The 18,901-nt window shown below is 37.5% G+C and overlaps 2 protein-coding genes across 3 annotated transcripts in view; one reads left to right on the top strand and one right to left on the bottom strand.

Annotated features, from left to right (window-relative positions):
* The first annotated feature begins 964 nt into the window (after positions 1-964).
* On the top strand, positions 965-7,668 carry LOC116301878 (ephrin type-B receptor 1-A). The gene is made up of 4 exons (XM_031711040.1): positions 965-1,135; positions 4,785-4,855; positions 6,407-7,052; positions 7,393-7,668. Exons 1-3 carry the CDS (start codon positions 1,093-1,095, stop codon positions 7,049-7,051), a joined length of 759 nt encoding a protein of 252 aa, XP_031566900.1. The 5' UTR covers positions 965-1,092; the 3' UTR covers position 7,052; positions 7,393-7,668.
* Positions 7,669-12,220: 4,552 nt separating this feature from the next.
* The window catches only part of LOC148912167 (beta-1 adrenergic receptor-like), a 10,872-nt gene continuing 4,191 nt past the window's right edge, over positions 12,221-18,901 (bottom strand). Inside the window, exons 2-3 of one of the 2 annotated variants that reach the window (XM_031711045.2) lie at positions 18,162-18,234; positions 12,221-14,424 (exon numbers count right to left, since the gene is read on the bottom strand). In XM_031711045.2, the coding sequence (XP_031566905.1) occupies positions 13,321-14,424; positions 18,162-18,182 (1,125 nt within the window). In that variant the 5' untranslated portion in view covers positions 18,183-18,234 and the 3' untranslated portion in view covers positions 12,221-13,320. The remainder of the gene's footprint in view (positions 14,425-18,161; positions 18,235-18,901) is intronic. The other variant, XM_089028568.1, reaches the window with a different exon arrangement.

Genomic DNA, 18,901 nt, shown 5'->3' with positions numbered 1-18,901 from the left:
CTCAAAACATACGGTGGTTTTTTTAAATAGAATTCAATCTAAATGATATAATACAGTCCGTGAATAGTTGAATTAACTGAATCCACTTCTGTTTTTTGCCTAGATAGTCATTATTTTGAGAAAAGATCCAAAAACCGTGTTTTTGAGACATAATTTGTATGGGCTCACATGAGGGGGCGTGAGCTTGAAATCGTAGCTGACCAAATGTTAACAGATTTTTTCTGATGCTGGGTTCTACTAAACTTAACGCCTTTAAACTTTTGAATCACTTGTTTGTGGTTGAATAGGCAAATGTTTGAATCTGATTGGCTAGATGATCTTCGCAAGTAATCGGGGACGACGTTTCTAAATCTGAAAAAAAACACATTCATTTAAACCAGGTCGTTTTTCCTCGAGGTCGAGGCTTTAGAAGCCGGGCCATTGTCGAACTACGTCAGTGGTATCGAGTGAGCACATAATAGCGCTGCATGAAATACGTAAGGGAAACGACACTCAATCGACCCAATCGAGGTGAAAATACGACAACAGTAAGAAAATACTGACGACAATATCTCGCGTCCAAATTTAAGGCACAGAAATGTGTTGGAATGAGCGATGCCGATGTCGTAACCAAGAGAGCATAGATATGACTGATGATCTCTTGACGTAGTTCAATTAGGTAATTGCAGGTGAAAGTACCGAGAATTATCTTCACAAACAGACATCCTCAAATCGAAATCCAGCAAGTGATGAGACACAGTGTGACACAGGAAGCAAACAGAGCATAAATATTTAAAATAATGAAACTTACACCAAAGTTAGATCTTCTAGAACTGAATGCCACGCCTAATCGCTATATTCATCAGTTGACAGAAACTTCTTAAGTTTGGCGGACCAATAAAAACGCGTGTAAAGCAGCCAATCGCAGTTTATATATATAATCATGCAACCATGTTGGGGGCCTAGAATAAGAGATATAGTGCTGACACGCAGTCTCTCTTAACCAGAGTAAAGTTGTGCTGCACACAGATCAGACTATCACACAGAGAACAGTTTTTGACCGATACAAGGTTGACTTATAACTCCTTTAAGTCGCCCCGACTCATCTGCTTAATGATTCTCCTGTGTTTCTGTGGAGTTGCATTATCAGAGACAGGTATGGTCATTTATTGATACTGTTATACTGAAAATACAAAAATCAATTAACCTTCTTTCCCCTTCGTTCAACTGTATCTGCAATATAAAATATTTTTCGTTACTATTCTAAACACAATTTTGAAACATTTATACAAATTTATCAAATTATGAATAGTTAACGACATGGAATCGTTTTGGAGAGACTGCGAATTCAGACGGCGCACTAAGTTAGGACGGTCGTGCCGAACGTCAAAAGAGTGGTGTAAGAATCAGTTTGGTACGGCAGACACGTTTAGTTCGATACCGTTTGCCGCATTATGCGAGACTGGAGCGACATCTGATTCATATGCTGCCCTTTTGCTGTACTTAATTCATAGATTAGGTTAGGAAACACGGGCCTAAGATTCAACAAGAAGATGTTATCAATTGGTTAATATGAATTGCCAGAATCTAAATAAGGTAAAATAATATGGGAACACGTTAGTCAGGTATTGAGCACCGTCAACATGGCGTTCCCTAGCAGCACTTATGTGCGTATATAAGGTTAAAGACATTGGCATACGCTGAGCTAAGATAGATCATTCGGTTATAGATGCTCGTTGGTCTATCATGCATCATGCATCATGCATCATCCATCCATCATCCATCATCCATCATCCATCCATCATCCATCATCCATCATCCATCATCCATCCATCATCCATCATCCATCATCCATCATCCACAATCCACCATCCACCATCCACCATCCACCATCCATCATCCATCATCCATTCATAATACATTAATATCTATAATCATGGATGCATCCAAGTTCTAAGCGCTGGTATCAAATCTGGCCTTAACGCAAGAACATGTCAACATATCAGATTGCAACACCAATCACCACTCCCACGTTGAAAGCAGAATTAACTCAAGAAAAGTCATCATGCTTCAGGCAAAACCAATACCAAAGTTCAGTATCATAGCAATGAAAGATAAAGAAAATGTCTAGATCTTTACAGAAGATGTCGTCACGATTGGTCGTCACTGCACTTTCAAAACATACACGTGATGAAACTATCGATCAGCGATGCCACATTTAAAAAGAGGTGCTCGTGCAGGATTCAGCCCTCGAAGCGTTTGGTAAAAAGAAACGCAAAAATGAAGACTGGTTTGATGCAAAGAGTTATATATTGCCGAGTAGCTGTAATAGCAAGCCAAATAACGAGTAGTGCTAACAGCCCACAAGAAAGACCATACCCTGAGCAAAGAAAAATTTTAAAAGCTGTGCATGTCAAGAGGTCTGATTAAGGAAACTGCTGTGTGCTATTAAATATTTGCTTCGGTGAGAGTATCCAAACTGTTGCTAAAGCAGGGCCACTATGATAATTGTGGAGGGGGTTGGCAATAATTCCCCCCAAAAAATCAAGCAAGCACTTTACCTACGAAAAAACATCGCGCAACCTATCCTTTCAGTAAAGAAGTATCCAGCAAACACAAAACAATTGCGTGTAGAAGTGGTTGCCAAAAAAAAGTCGTGCAGCAAAATTTCTGCAATCCCCCTCTCCCTTCAAATATCTTTTGGTCCATCCCTAACAAACTATAGGATTTTCCGAAAGTCAAACTGTCCTAATCAGGTCAGAAAATGTCAGAATTGTTGATGAGAAATGATAAGCAAATGGAATTGAAAGATGGATCGAGTATTTATCTGAGCTCTACACCACGGAGAACACGGTGAGCAATAAACATTACATACTCTCTTAACCTTGAAATGGATGAACTTGACATCAAACCAAGATGAACTATAGGTGAAGTCAACAACAAAGCAATTTTCTTTTTAGCATCCGACAAAGCTGCTGGAGAAGATGAGTTATATAAGACCTGTAAACCAACCATCCTCGCTGAACTCCAGTCCGTCCATGTTGAGTGCTGGAATCAAAAATGCAGTGCTTCAAAAAAGGAAAGATTCAGCCATGTGTATATATTTGAAAATAAATCTGTCGGTTTAAAAGGACGAGACGGATACAGAACAGAAAAATCACCTCTGCATGCTCGCATGGTAGACACGTGCACCGACCATGAGGTCCCGATACAGAAAAACCTTGCCGGAAGCGGTCTTGAAGTATAATTTTCAATGTCAAGGTGGCCCAGTTTTTCCGGACCGACTCATAATTAATATGGCCGGTAAATAACTTTTTTTCCTCACATTTACTTTTCTACTTGTTTTTCGATTTGTTTTGCTGTTTAGCAATTCTTTGTTCCAGGCAGAATACCGCAATGTAACAAATTGTGCGACTGAAATTTACGAATAAGATCTTGCCAAAAAAGTATTAGTTTCAGGTCACCCATCCAGGTACTAACTTCGCTCAACCGGCTTGACTCAGTGTCATTGAAGCGCACGCTTTTCCCACTGGGCCACGGTTTCAGGTGAATCAGCATAACAATAGCCGTTAAAACAATGCGCGGAATAGACTAGACTTTTTAACATCATTTTATTCACCGATTCCGTGCGTGGCAGAGATGCAAGGGATTAGCCGATATGGTCTGGGGGCCGGCTGGTCTCTCCCCTGATGCTTCGGCTAGAACATTTTCTTGCGTAATTCGTACACCCAAGGGCAGAAGGATTTAATCGCCGTCAGGTCCGAAGTCCATACGACGCCTCAGCTCTGCGGATGTCTCGGGGGTATGGCAAAGTGGGATCGAATTTTTAAAAAAAATTTTTTTTCGTTGGGTTCGATTCCCACCGTATATTTTTTAAGGCACATAATTTTGAATTTGGCACTGATATATATATATTTTTAAAAGCAACGACTGCTTAATTCCTGTTTGCTCATATTCAGTATTTCAACAGTTAATTGGTAACACAGTAACAAAGTCAAGGAATAAAGCACAAACCCACAATCTTTAAATCTTTTTCTGCGAGCTACGATAAGATAATAGATAGTTTTAGATTTACGTTAACGGCAAACGTGTAACGTTAGTTGATCATTTAAAAATCATTCTAAATAGCTTTAAAAGAATTGCAAAAAAGTCCAAGTAGCAGAAAAACAAAAGAATATTTGTCTTGGGTGAGAAGGTTTGCAAAAGGTTAAGTGAAATGTAGGGAAACGATGAAAACGTGGTCACGTTTGACGTTTGCGGGGAGAAAAAAAGTCAATCTAAAACTCTCTATTAGAACAGCAACAGCAGACAAACGTTCCTCGCATTCAAAGTGTCTCTCCATTCCGCCATCTTACTTTTCGATGAAAAGCGCATAAAAGTAGACGGCTAAGAAGGGACAGTTCTAACCCATGCAGACGCTAAAGTGGCGTAATATAGAGTATAGGCTCTTTACGGGGAGAAAATAAGAATGAATTGTATGTAGCCAATATTATAGAAACAAAATCATTAAATTGGTGTAATGTCTTTTTGAATAAAAAGGAATTAAACATATTTGTCTGAGGTTTGTTTCACAGTATTTGCGTGTTTCGCGCTCCTTGATCAATAATCGGGTTACTAACTTTCATTTCAATTCATGCGGAAAATAATACTTTCAAAAATACACAAATGTCAAAGTTCGCGAGCCTAGTTAGAAGGATGTCCTTTATAATTCAGAGTTCTATTCTCTTGAAAAAGAAAATTGAAAACCAATATGTTTCTTTTCCTAATAATAAACTTACTAATAAATTTTTTCCTTGATTTCACAGACATTCTCTTGGATGGTCTAAGAAATGCCTATTTCTCAATCAGTGGACGAGCTGGATATGGAGCTGGAGGTGTAAGTTATAATCAGCTGATTTCACATATGAAATTGATTGTTGATGCGTTTTTTTGGATTTTTTCAAGAGCTATTTAAACTAGAAAAAAGTTCTTGAAGGGTTGGTTTGTTACATGTTGCATACCAAGGCCTAACTGTACTATGGGCGATGTGGATACAATCAAACATGCAACATGCTACATGCAACCAAACCTTCACCATCCTTTTGTGTGCTTGAAATGGTTTTGCATAAGTAATCGCACGATCTCGAGTACAATTCGGAATTTATGGGTATACGAGTGATGTTTTCAAATATGTGTTGATAACTTTTAAAACATCAGAAATATTTATAAATTCCGAATTGTACGAGAAGATTGTGCAATTTTTTATTTATAATACACTCAAAATTGAGCAACTTAATTGGGACTCTACAGAGTACAGTTTGTATAGGAAATCGCACGATCTCGAGTACAATTTGGAAATTAATAGACACGAGTAATGTTTTGGAAGTTCTTATAATTGCACGAGCCTTTAGGCGAGTGCAATTAAAGAACCTTCAAAACATTACGAGTGTCTATTAATTCCAAATTGTACGAGAAGATCGTGTGATTTTTTGTTTATAGTTCACTCAACAAAATTTCAGTAAAAAATTCGAAGCGACGCCGTTCATCTTTGTCTATTTGGCGGCCGATTTTCAGTCCATCGTGCAACTGAAATGCATAAAAAAGATTAGTTCTTACGGCTTTAAAATTTTATTTATGGTTTTTAAGCACAAAATGATAGAAAATAATTGTTTTGACGTTGTTTTGGCCTTGTTGCCATAGCGACTTAATTCGGTACTCCTACGAAGTACAATTAACGCTCTAATTGTACTCCTCTCGACCAATCAGAGTCGAGTAATTTTGTTGAGTGTACTATAAGGAATTTAATGGTACTCCTCTTGCCCAATCAGAATCGCGTAATGTTGTTGAGTGTATTATAAGGTCATTAAGTGAAAGACATTTATCAAAAATACAAATTATCAAATTAAAGTATCTTAAAATTCAACTTTTCTTTTTTTAATTTTCGAGCTCTGCAATTAGAGTTATACTACTCTGCTGATAAGGATTTAAATTTTTGAAAGTTACAATGACAGCTATATTGCTAAGAGACCCATATGCATTCCTTTGATTGTCAATCTTTTACTCTTCAATAGAGTAGATGCTAGATTACTAGACTGACTATAGTAGATGTGGATAAAACTTAAACGAAGAATCTTACTCTTAAGGGATCGACACATGGTCTGAAATTGGAAATACTACGTCCAATGGACCAAATCCTCTTGGGCGTAATGTTTTGCCCGTTACAGACCACGTGTCATTCCCTTGAGGATAAGATTCTTCGTATATGAATATTCATGTGTCTTCTCATGTGCAAAAGTTAAACAAAGAAATAATACTCTAGGGAATGAGACGTGGTGTGAAATTGGAAAACATTGAATTAGGTCTATTTTTCAAAGATAATTTTCCAGTTTTTCTCTTCCCTTATCTTACCTGGTAGTAATTTAGACTTTTCCTGGTATTTTCGTTGCAGTGGTTTGGTTACGGTAAAAACCGATACGCAGTATGTGACAGCTTCGCGAGGACCAAGGAACCAACAAACTGGCTACGAACAGACTTTATCGACGTAAAAGATGCTATACGAGTTGACATTATAGTTAACTACACAGTGCGCAAATGCAGACCTGGCCAAACGTACTGCAAAGAGTATTTTAAACTTTATGGTTATCAAACATTGAAAACTTCCCCAAGACCAAACCCTTTGGTAACACCATTTGACTTCCTCGCTAAGGCCAAGCCAACGAATGTACCAGATCGACCAACACGACCTGGGGATTTCAATCTGTTAAAAGTTTCTATAAAGATAAAACGTAAGGGGTTATACCTTGCATTTTACGATCAAGGATCCTGCTTGAGTCTTCTGAGTGTTCGTGTTTCATTCAACTACTGCCCAGAAATACAAAAACGTCTAGTGACATTTGCACGAACTGCCTCGCCATTCAGTGATTCAAGCGCTGACCAAGTTGAAGGAAGGTGTACTGATCAACAGTCCAGGAATACTACTGTTCTGACTGCTACCTGCACGAGCCAGGGCAACTGGATGATAAATGATAATGTACGATGTTTGTGTCAACCAGGATACAGATACTCAAGTTATCCAAAACCACGCTGCTGTTAAGGTAAGAATGATATCACTAATGCTGTTATATATATACGTGATAAACCTTAATAGAGCGTTTTCACATGACGTAATAGCCGCCATATTAGTGTACCTTTGACAATAACTTTGTCATTGGTTTCTTTTGTTAGGTACACCAATATGGCTGCCATCTCTGTTGTCAGACATGACGTCACAGCCGCCATATTAGTGTACCTTTGACAATAACTTTGTCATTAGTTTCTTTTGTTAGGTACACCAATATGGCTGCCATCTCTGTTGTGAGTTAACTCTCTAGAGACTCTCTATCTTACCAGACTGGTCGACATACCGAAACTAATATATTATTATCTATACTTTAGCTTCATAGGTCGAGTTCAAGACGCAGCTGGTCCCCCACTGCACGGCCAACATATAGTCTTAGTTTCCAGAAATGCTATTGCTCTTAGTTTCCAACAACGATGATGTTTGCTATTAATACAAAATAGAATTCATAGTTTTAAGAAACATTTTTGATATTAGAGCCTACGGGTTATGAATTGGAAAATTTTCTAGTTAGTCCCAAACTTGTTTTGGATTCTAATTTATAACAGGTAAAAATAAAAGGATATTGAAATAAACGCTAATTGATCAATGAATTTAATGCATCATTTATTCAGTAACGTATAGTCAAACTAAAGAGGTTCGTAAGAACAAAACTAGTTTTTTGAAAGCTATTTTGTAAGCTATTTTGTTGTAAAAATGAGAGAAATATACAAATATACTGAGACTTACGAATTCAAGAGGGTGACCGTTACCAAGAAAGCCATCCACTGGCGTCCTTTTAAGGTCTTACCTTATCTTTATTATTATTTCAACTCTAAAGGGGGGTGACTAGTTACCCAATTCATCTACCCCTAGAGCCACCATAGCGGGATTGAAAGAACACGTGCCCAGAAAGAAGGCGACGCCTACCACACAAAAGTAATCTAATAACACTTACCTTGAAGTTTAGATTCGATAGAGATTCCAGCGTAGCATTTATATAAGTCACACCCACCCTCTACTCCTAGTTTTGTTGGCGCAAACAACAAACACACCTTTAACCTCGGGTTCGCAATGCTTTTGCTTTTAGAAGCCAATCCTTGATTCACATAAAAAAATCACATATTTTAAAACATTTTTACCACAAATTGTTAATTTCTCGTGCGCTGATCGATAAGAGAGCACACAAATAAGCTGATCTCGCTGCGCTTGTGATTCCACTTGAGTTTGGATAATATGCTGACGCCATTCCATGTTCGATAAGATCACATTGGGCTTTTCGATATTCAAAAGGTTTCTAACTTTTTTTCCCACTCAGCAACACAAACGCAATGCTTAAAATGATTAGAAAATGCTGTAGGAATGAAAACACGACTATTGCCAATAAATTATTTATATTTACGATTTGTCTGGGTGGAAAACACTTTTTAAATATCATTTATTTATCTCCTTTATCTCATGATGATGATGATGATGATAATGAAGAAGAAGATGATGATAATGATATTGATGATGATAATGATAATGATTAATAATGATGATGATGAAGATGATGATTAATGATGATGAGGAGGATGATCATGATGACGATGATGATAATAATTAATGATGATGATGATGATAATGAAGATGATGAAGATGATGATGATGATGATAATGATGAGGATGATGATAATGATTAATAATGATGATGATGATGATGATTAATGATGATGATGGTGGTGATGATGATGATGATGATAATGATGAGGATGATGATAATGATAATGATTAATGATGATGATGATGACTCATGCAGCAGCACGAGTAGTTACCCTAACAAAGAAAAGAGACCATATAACACCTATAATGTTCAAGCTACATTGGTTGCCGATCAAGGAAAGAATTAAGTATAAGATACTGCTAATTACTTATAAGGCTTTAGCTGGATTAGCACCACAGTATATTACTGATCTTTTAGAAGTTTACACACCTAGGCGTACTCTAAGATCAGCATCAGATAAGAAATTAGTAGTTCCAATTTATAACTTAGAATCGTATGGCAAACGCTCATTTTCTATCTCTGCGCCTATATTATGGAATGACCTGCCACAGAATATAAGACTATGCCAATCTTTAGAATGCTTTAAGTCTAAATTGAAAACGCATCTGTTTAAATCGGTATATAGCGATTTTATTTAAGCCACGTCAAAAACTAGAGCACTTTTTGATTATTTATATATTTTTAGGAATTATTTAGGGATATTATTGCAATTTTATTAATATTTTGTTAAGTAATTTTAAGGTACTTTAGGTCTTGATTTAATTTTTCTTTTTTAGGTCTAGTATTTTTTAGGATAATTTAGTTTTGAATTTATTGTAAAGCGCCACTGGACATTTATGGAAGAGGCGCTATATAAGAAATATTTATTATTATTATTATGATGATGATGATTAATGATGATGATGATGATGATGGTGATGATGATGATGATGATAATGATGATGATGAATAATGATAATGATGATGATAATGATTAATGATGATGATGATGATAATGATGGTGATGATAATGATGATGATGATAATAATATTAATAACAATTTACTTGTTTAAGGTCAAAATAATCTATTTTCTGGCGAACGAAAGCGTTTTCATGATTCAAGTCCTCCAACATTGCAAACTTCAAACTCAACTATATATGTAGCCTAATATCTAGCTTCCAAAACTCTCTGTCAAGATTCCTCTGTCTTTGAAAAACTCTCAACACTAAAATAAAGGCAGATCATCCCAATTGTTTGATTGACAGATTCGATAAATCATATGTGAGAGAATCTTGGTCGGACACCCAAATATGGTATCAAAAGTCCTAATTTGCAAATCTGAATATCCAAGAAGATATAACTAGCTAAAAACTAGTGTGAGCTGCGTCGGTGTTTCTAACGAAACAGTAATGATAAAAGGGTAAATTTTACACCGTGAAAAGATGACGGTATATTGATGATTGTATTGATGACTTGTTCTCGTAATGACTTAGATTCCTTCATCTCTTTCCGCGTTAACTCTTTTCTCCCTGCCTTAGACTTTACGTGGGAAGTTAGTGATACATCAATCATTTTCCTTAACATCTTGGTCAGTGTTAACTGACGACCCCGGGGGGGGGGGGGGGGGGAGTACTCCTCTATATTCGCTATACGGGTACGTGCCTCCAAACAGGGTAAGGTTTTCAGCGATTCTACTCTGGAACAGGGTATATATAATTGCGCTCGCTCTGGAACAGGGTGTATGAAATCACGCTCTCTTCTCTCTGGAACAGGGTTTCTATTTTCGCAATACCGGAACAGATTATGGTTTTCAGCGATCTTGCTCATGAACAGGGTATGAATTTCAGCGATTTTACTCTGGAACAGGGTCAGGGTTCAGAGGGCTCAGCGGCACATCCCTACCCTAAACGGGCAAGAGTACCCCCTCCCCCCCTCCCCCCCCCCCCACCCCCGGCTGACGACCGTCTTAGCACTAGTGTTCATTACAAACCTTCTGATTGTCATTCTTATTTACTCTACTCGTCCTCTTACCTAAGCACACTCCGCTATTCCTTTCTCGCAATTTCTTCGTCTTCGTCGTTTGTGTGTGATGGACTTGATTTTTCTGTTAAATGTTCTGAGATGCGTTCCTTCTTCCTTAAGCGTAATTATCCTGCTCATGTTATTGATCACGTCATTCGCAAACTTTCTACCATTGATCGTACCAACGCTCTCACTTCTCACAATCGTCCCTCTAAAGCCTGGTTTTCCGCACTAGCGACGGAAGCAGAAGCGTAAGATGTCTTATGTTCCTATGAAAATCAAACAACGGAGACGTAAGCAGAAGCAGAACATCGACAGAAGCATAAGCAGAAGGAACGGCAGGTTTCCTTTTTCTTATGCTTCTGCTTCTGCTTCCGTCCTTCCGTCGCTAGTGAAAACCAGATTCTTATGCTTCCGTCGCTAACATGCAGAAGCACAAGGTGGTAAGCCAATCAAATTCTCGTACTCAGTTCCCTGCACGGGAAACTTCATATTGTTTTTCTTATGCTTCCGTCACACTCATTTTCACTAGAACATAACGATCTTATGCTTATGCTCATGCTTATGCTTCCGTCGCTTATGTCGCTAGGGAAAACCAGCCTCAATGATCGCAGTCCTTTCACTCTTACGTACCATCCTATTAATAACTCCATTAAACCCATTATTAACCACAACCAAGAGAATATGAAGTAAGAGAAGGAATCCCCGTGCCCTATCATGTGCACACTTTGATGCTATTTTTAGAATCTATTCTAAAAATATCATCCAATGATATCATTTATTTGATCGTTTGATTTTCTGCACGCGCATAGTACGCGCGCGCTCTACACTGCTTGCTAATATTTTCTTGTGCTTTTCTTATGTTCATGAATGTTCTGCCCTCAAGATAAAAAAATAAAAAATAAAAAGTAAAAAATAAAAATGGAAAATAAATGTAAAAATACTCCAGAAAGTTGAACAAATTACTACTTCAATTTTCTGTCGTATTTGCCAAGCTTTCGACGTGCACATTCATATCCAGGACAGAGTCGAAATAGCGGAAAACCCCCAAAAACGTAAGCAAACAGCGTATAGCGCGCGCAGTAAATGCGCGTGCAGAAAAATAAATGGTTTAAAAATAGCATCAAACTGTGCACATGATGGTTACAAGGCTGTATAGGGGGAATTCCTTCTCTTTGTTCATTTTCTCTTGCCACAACTTTTCTCTGCTTGACTCCGATACTCGCACTTCTGCTAATTTCAACAACCGCCCTCTTTTTTCCTATAAACGTGATCGTAATCTTCGTTCTTTCTTAGTCAAGGAAGTTCTTCCCTCTGACGAAGAACCTGGTACTTTTCGATGCTCTCGCAAACGTTGTTATACTTGTCTTCATATAGCTTCTCACACTTCTGTTGTCGGTCCTAAATCCACTGTTAAAATCACTGACCATTTTGTTTGTACCACTTCTAATGTTGTATATTGTATCAAATGTACCCGCTGTAATCTTTTGTATGTGGGCGAAACTGGCCGCCGTCTTGGTGATCACATTCGCAATCATCTTTATGATATTCGCAATAACGATCCCACCAAACCAGTTTCCCGCCATTTTAATCTAGCTAACCATTCTCTTTCTCACTTCATTGTTTTAAGTCTTTAATTTTTTGACTAACGGTAACAATGATCGTCGCAAGACCAAAGAAATGCGGCTTATTCACCTATTGGGCACTCTTAGTCCCAATGGGATTAATGAACGCTTTGCTTTTAACTAACCCACTCTTTTGTCTTTGTATTGTTTCTTTCGTTTCCTTGCCTACCTTGTTCTCATTGGTTTCTTTTGTCTTATTCTATCATATATACACTCCTTTCTACCACCTCTTTCTCTTTTACTCCGACGAAGGACTAGCGTACGAAATGTCAGTAAGTTCTTTCATCTTTTCACGGTGCAAAATTTACCCTTTTATCATTACTGAATATTCAAGATAATGGCTAAGGTGTTGCACATTTCTCGTTCCGAATGCGGATATAAGCTAAAAGGTCTCATCCAGAATAACATTTCTATCTGATCGATCGGATAACAGTGGTTGTATAAAATAAGTATTGGAAGAAAATATCTCTTTTTGGTTATCACTAAGATCTTTTTTCCCTAATACATTTTATTATATTCAACCAGAGCTAAAGGTTGTACATATACCATGGTAGCCCCTAGCAAGCGTTCACCAAGAGCCTATTCAACAGCGCATCGCACTGATTCTAAAAATAGCTTGAAGATTCGGACAAACATTGCATTCTGTTTAACCGCTACGAGGATTATACGAACCGATTTTATTATTTTTACTTAAAGTTACAATAATAACCCATGTAAACTAAGATCAACTGCGATCGGCTGTGAAAATTATCTGCGGAAAGTAAACTTGTAAGTTTGTTTGTCCGAATTTCGCTTTTTTGTCTTCGTTTTTATGACGTCACGACTGCGCTGCGCTACTCAATATATGAGCATCTGCTCACGTGACCACTCACGTGCATGGGCTTTGTGAATTTCAATTACCAGTCAATGGTATTTTTTAACGCGACTAATTTTAATTACTGCTCGTAAATAAATCCAATCAACTTGTATATTTATTTTCACCACAGTTACCCCAATCCTGGCTTGCCTTTTGGTCTGCGGTTTTCAGTGGAGGAAGAGACTTATGCTACTAAATTAGTTTTGAGACAAACTGGGGTACCTGTGTCGAGTCCTCTATCACATAAAACTTTGTCTGTCTATAGTGCTATAGTTGGAATGCAAAACGTATGATTCAGCTGCAGATCTCTGCGAACTGTTATGATCATCCATCTTTGCAACTGATGCACCACTTCGACAAGAATGGTTGCGAAATGAGGCTCGCTCGCTGTAAAACGATCGTTGTTCGGTCAAGAGATCGTGGTATTCTTTACCCATCACGCATGCGCAGATGTACAAAAACAATTTCTTGAATGCACTTCTGAAATCCTTGTTCATGCAAGTGTAGATAATCGGATTTAACACACTATTGACGTAATGCATCCATTTGCCTACCAATATAGACTCATTAGGTAGAGGTCGGCAGCTTTTGCACAAACCATACACCAAGTTCAACACAAAGAAAGGACACCAGCATATGACAAATGCCCCGATTACCACCCCCACGGTCTTTGCAGCCTTGAGCTCACGCGATAGAAGGAAACGTTTGGGCTTGCCTTCCACGGTGAAGATCATCTTTTTAATCTGATGTCTCGCATTCTGGAAGATTTTAACGTAGCATATAGTCATAATTATGAGGGGAATGACAAAACAAGAGATCGTTACTGTTAACTCGTATATTGGCGGTGGATACTCCCAAAGAATTATCTTCAAACTCGCTACTGAACAAGAAAACATCCAAATACATGCGATAGATATCTGGACTTTCCCAGTAGTGACGATAACCTGGTGTTTGAATGGGGTCGATATGCAAATACATCTCTCGAGGCTGATAAAACAAAGATGAATAATAGATGCCCCACCACAGAGGATATCCATGAAACTCCAGAACTGTTGAAGCCAAAGATATTTGATTGCTGAAGGACCTTTTATGAGATATGTTGCCCAAACTGGCATGGACATCAAAGCTACAAGTATATCCGCGATAGCTAAAGATACAATAAAGAAATTTGTGACCGTACGCAGTTTGTGAAATATCTTGAACGCGTAGAGGACAAAGAGGTTGCCGACCAGCGCCATTATCATGATAAGAATGAGAAAAGTTGAAGATACCAACGTAGTGGTTAGATTTGCTTGATAAGAAAGATCAATGGAACTGTTCTGACTTTTGTTAGACATGACGGTCTGAAAAACAAGAAAAAAAATACCATGTAGAATTCGGAATAAAATGAATGCGAAATTTATACCAAATAGTAAAGCGTTTTACCTGGCTCGTCAGAAAAGTATGTATATTTCAGACGCCGCCCGATGTTCTAAGTTTGAAGTTGAACGAAACTATATCAAAATGAACCAGTGCTCAGGAAATCTTTTAAGTATTCTTTCTCCAAGATCAACAAACATATATCGTATTCATTCGACACACAAACACTCCCAACAGATAACGCAAAATGGGTTTCATTTGATATCGTATAGGATAAAAGAAAGACCAGCAAAATATCCGTAAGACTTCCCCCGAATCCATTAGATAATAAGGGCTGAGTGCTGTACTTAGGTGGGTCCTTAGTACCAATATTATTCAAATCACAGACTTTAACTGGATCATTAAGAGAAAATCCAGTGTAGTTTAGTTACGAAGCTCCTGACAAAAGTATATTAGTCTTGATGCTGCTAATGGACTGAGAGGCGTCCAACCGTCTGTGATCGCAGCATCTGGCGATTGTACAATAGACAAAACGATGTTTTTATTGAAAAGCCATGTATTATCAGCCTGAATTGACTAAAACGGTCGAAATGGTACACACATTCAAAAAACTACTGAAAAATGCAGGTTAATAGTTCATGATTAAGTTGAATAAGGTCTATTTTGTTGTAACAAAAGAAAGAGAGAAAGAGAGAAAGAAAGAAAGAAAGAAGAGAAGAAAAAGACGAAGAAGAGAGAAGCAAGGAAAAGGAATTCAAAGATCCACGGCCCAAGGCGACAGGAACAGCGCACGGTCCATACCGGAAAGGACGAACGCACCCCCCTTCCCGCCGACCGGCAGCACTGGACCGTAAGCGCGTCCTTCCGCCCTGCACGGCTCCCCTTCCTCCTTCCCCCTCGACCCCCCGTCCTCCCTGGAAGAGTGAGTGAGTGAGTGATACTTTATTTATACTCGAAAAAAAATTCTATCAATATAAAAATTGCTTTACAAGAATGTCGAGTTAAATAAGAATACAATTTAGACAGCTAAAAAAGTTTATGAGAGTCCAACAGAAGAAAGCTTTCTTTTAAATTCCCTTATACTTCTAGCTGACTTAATATCTGAAGGCAAAGAGTTCCATGCTTTTGCACCTTCATAGGAGAACGCACGTTTGAGGTACTCAGTGTTTGGTTTCGATAATTTTAAACACTTTTCTCCCTTCCGCAAATTATATTTTGTAGTTTGATACTCAAAGCGGTCTCTTAAACTTTGAGGTGCAAGAGCATTCAAAGTCTTGTACATTACTGTGGCTTTATGTTTCTTCCGCCTGTTTTGAAGATTTTCCCATCCTAGAGACATTAAAATGTCGCGCGATCTAGTTCCATAATTACTCTTAGTTATAATTCGGCCTGCGCGATTTTGCATTTTTTGGAGTCTGTCAGCTGATGTTTTTGGTAAATTATCCCAAACCACATCGCAGTAGTCAAACCAAGGAGTTATCAGCGAATTATATATTGCAATCGCCGTCTCCTGGGGGACGTAATCACGAACCTGTCTAAGGCCAGCCAGGCCTGATGAAACTTTTTTACATATATGATCGACATGGTCAGCCCAGGACAGGCGTTGGTCGATTACAACCCCCAGGGTTTTGGCTGTTTGGACACGTGCGATTTGTTTACCTTCAAGGTAAACATGTGGTTTGGAACTTATTTGACGTAATTTGTCGTCAGAAGACAGGAAGAAAGGAAGAAAGGAAGAAAGGAAGAAAGAAATGAAGAAATGAAGAAGAAAGGAAGAACGAACGAACGAACGAACGAAAGAAAGAACGAAAAAAATAAAGAAAGAAAGAAAGGAAGAAAGAAAGAAAGAAAGGAAGAAAGAAAGAAAGAATTAAATACAAAGGTACCTTACCACTGGCTGGATCTCACAGCGAATTCAAGTACGATAGGGTCAATCTTACAGTATTTTGATATTGTATACAAAAATAGTTTCTTGCTAAAAGTAAATGATTTTAAAGAGCCTTTTATAAATAGAGTGGTCTGCCGGTTCCAGCTAGGAAGGAACGAACGTAGAAGTCCCTGATGAGATTTTAAGAGGCCATTGAATCAACACTTTATAAACCTAACATGATTCTATACAAAATCCTCCTCACATTACTCGATTACAAGCATAAAAGGAAGAGTATATATAATTCGGGAAGCAATATATGAGATAAAAAATAAAAAGATTAAGATTAATGGACGGAATATCACATAATGCGCAGGATATCGGGGGACGAAGGCAAAATAACAGATCATTTATATCTCGTTAATGCGTTAGGAATGAAATAATATAGAGAAGAAATAAGCAATGTTCTTATAATTAAATGAAATAATGTTTCCTTAAAAGCCATGGCTTCATTAGTGCGCCACGTAGTAAATCTTGCATGAAAACTATCGATATCTTTGGCTCGTTTTTTTTTTTAAACTTGCTGCATTCATTCATTCGTTTGTTCGTTCGTTCCTTCGTTCGTTCGTTCGTTTGAATTTCACGTCTAATGCATATAACTCACTAAACCAAGCAAGTGCTTGACTCATTGTCCTTGAAACCAAACTTTTTTTGACTTGCTTTTTAACACTATAGACAATTATTTGCATAATAAAAAAGGCATGGATTGATCGGATGATTAAAAAATTGGAGGGGGGGGGGGGGGGTATAGATTGATGGAGTGATGGATGAAGAGATATGTATTGATTTATTTATTGATGCAGGAATGGATGGATGGATGGATGGATGGAGGGATGGAGGGAGGGAGAGAGGGAGGGAGAGAGGGAGGGAGAGAGGGAGGGAGAGAGGGATGGAGGGAGGGAGGGAGGGAGAGAGTGAATGCAGAGTATTTTTGTATAGTATAAAGAAACATACACTTAAATGTTGAAATTTTGGATCTTCGTTTTGCTCTAGATGTGTTTTTTGGTACAAGGATTATCGCGAAATCAATAAAAACGATGTCGCATTTAATTTCTATAGCTAACCAAAGGATGTTCATTCAAATTCTCTAAAAAAAAAAAAAGAATCTATTTTAGATTATTTTAGATAAAAACATTTTTCCGTTCCATTAATTTTCTTTGCGTGAAAGAAGATGATCCGTCAACTGATAACTGATTTTTTGTTTTGAGCCAAAATATACTTGTCAATACTTAGCCAATATGTTGAAAAAGATTGGGTGATTTTGTTTAGCGAGGTGCTTTTTCTTTCTTTACATTTATATATTTTTGTAAGAGCTAGCCGCCATTACTGTAAGCATCCTCATTCCAGGAAAACTTAGAGAAATGCGCCTCCAACACGAGTACTTCCAGCATTAGGGTTAGGGTTAATGTAATCAATAAAAATATATATTCCTACGGCAACATAAAATCTTATTTATACGTTATTTTAGGATGCTAATAGTGTTATAACAAGAGAGTACTGCTTTTCAAAACCAAGAAAACAAGAAGAAAAAAGCCGTAGATAGAATTCCACTTTTACTGACTGAATCAAGAAGTAAAATCATTTTCTCTAATTTTCAAAAGCTGGATTGAGCTTTGAACCTCTGGTTAGTAAGTAATATTTCAATTTCTTCTGAGTCCGCGCGCCTTGTACCACTTTCATCCGTAAATTCACTTTTTAACATAAATTCCTCAAAAAATAAACTAGCTGTTATTACAGCGGAATTAAAATGCGAAAAATATAGCAATGTTATATTTAAAAATATTAACTACTAACCTTTCCTAGAGAGGAATTCATTGTCAGTCAAGGACGATGGACGACTACCGTTCGAAGACAAACATTTTTAAACCTGTGCAATTGAAACAAAAATTGACGTGTACAGTAAATGGTACGATTTTAGTATGTTATTCAAAAATATTTCCTGAATGTCCATCGTTTAATTCACTTTGAATGATTTTAAGATATTCTAATGCTTTCTTGAACGTTTTCTGGGTTCGAACGAACAGATAATCATTCTTCAAAGCTTTTATCGTCTGTTTAGTGTGAAATAACACGCTTAAGATATCGCCGAAAAACCATCTGATTATTTTTACAAATGATCAGTAAGATGACCCCCGCAAAGACCGTCAAAACATATCACTTGTCTAAAATTGCACAACAAAAAACTACATCCTTTCCGATGCATTTAATGAACCATATACGTTTTAAATCTGCACGCAATTACAATTTTTTCTACAATGTTTTAAACATCTTATTCCAATTTTCTCGGAATGTTTGCAAGCGCAGAAATCCGTTCACTTTAACTAGGTAGTAATCAAAGAAAAAGAATAGTCAGACTATCGGAGAGCTTGTATTTTACACTAGTAATCTAAGATTTTCATTTTTGTTACCTAGTGTTTTCAACGTCTTCATGCGTCGTATTTGTAGATGTTGAAACATTGGCTTAGATCACGTTTTAAGATTCACTTCTTGTACACACTTGAAACTTTTAGCAGATGGCAAGAGGGCACCGATAA

The sequence above is a fragment of the Actinia tenebrosa genome, unplaced genomic scaffold (genome assembly GCF_029948245.1).
Source record: "Actinia tenebrosa isolate PJP-AT-01 unplaced genomic scaffold, QUT_ActTen_1.0 PGA_scaffold12__29_contigs__length_12842862, whole genome shotgun sequence".
NCBI lineage: Eukaryota > Metazoa > Cnidaria > Anthozoa > Actiniaria > Actiniidae > Actinia > Actinia tenebrosa.
Note: the sequence above shows the minus strand (reverse complement) of the source record. Positions and strands in the feature narration are given on the sequence as shown.

Bases quoted from the DNA above. Each gene is read 5' to 3' on its own strand.
- LOC116301878 (XM_031711040.1), top strand. From the start codon at position 1,093: ATGATTCTCCTGTGTTTCTGTGGAGTTGCATTATCAGAGACAG. The intron at 1,136-4,784 runs GTATGGTCATTT...TTGATTTCACAG, and splicing joins AGTTGCATTATCAGAGACAG to ACATTCTCTTGGATGGTCTA. The intron at 4,856-6,406 runs GTAAGTTATAAT...TTTTCGTTGCAG, and splicing joins CTGGATATGGAGCTGGAGGT to TGGTTTGGTTACGGTAAAAA.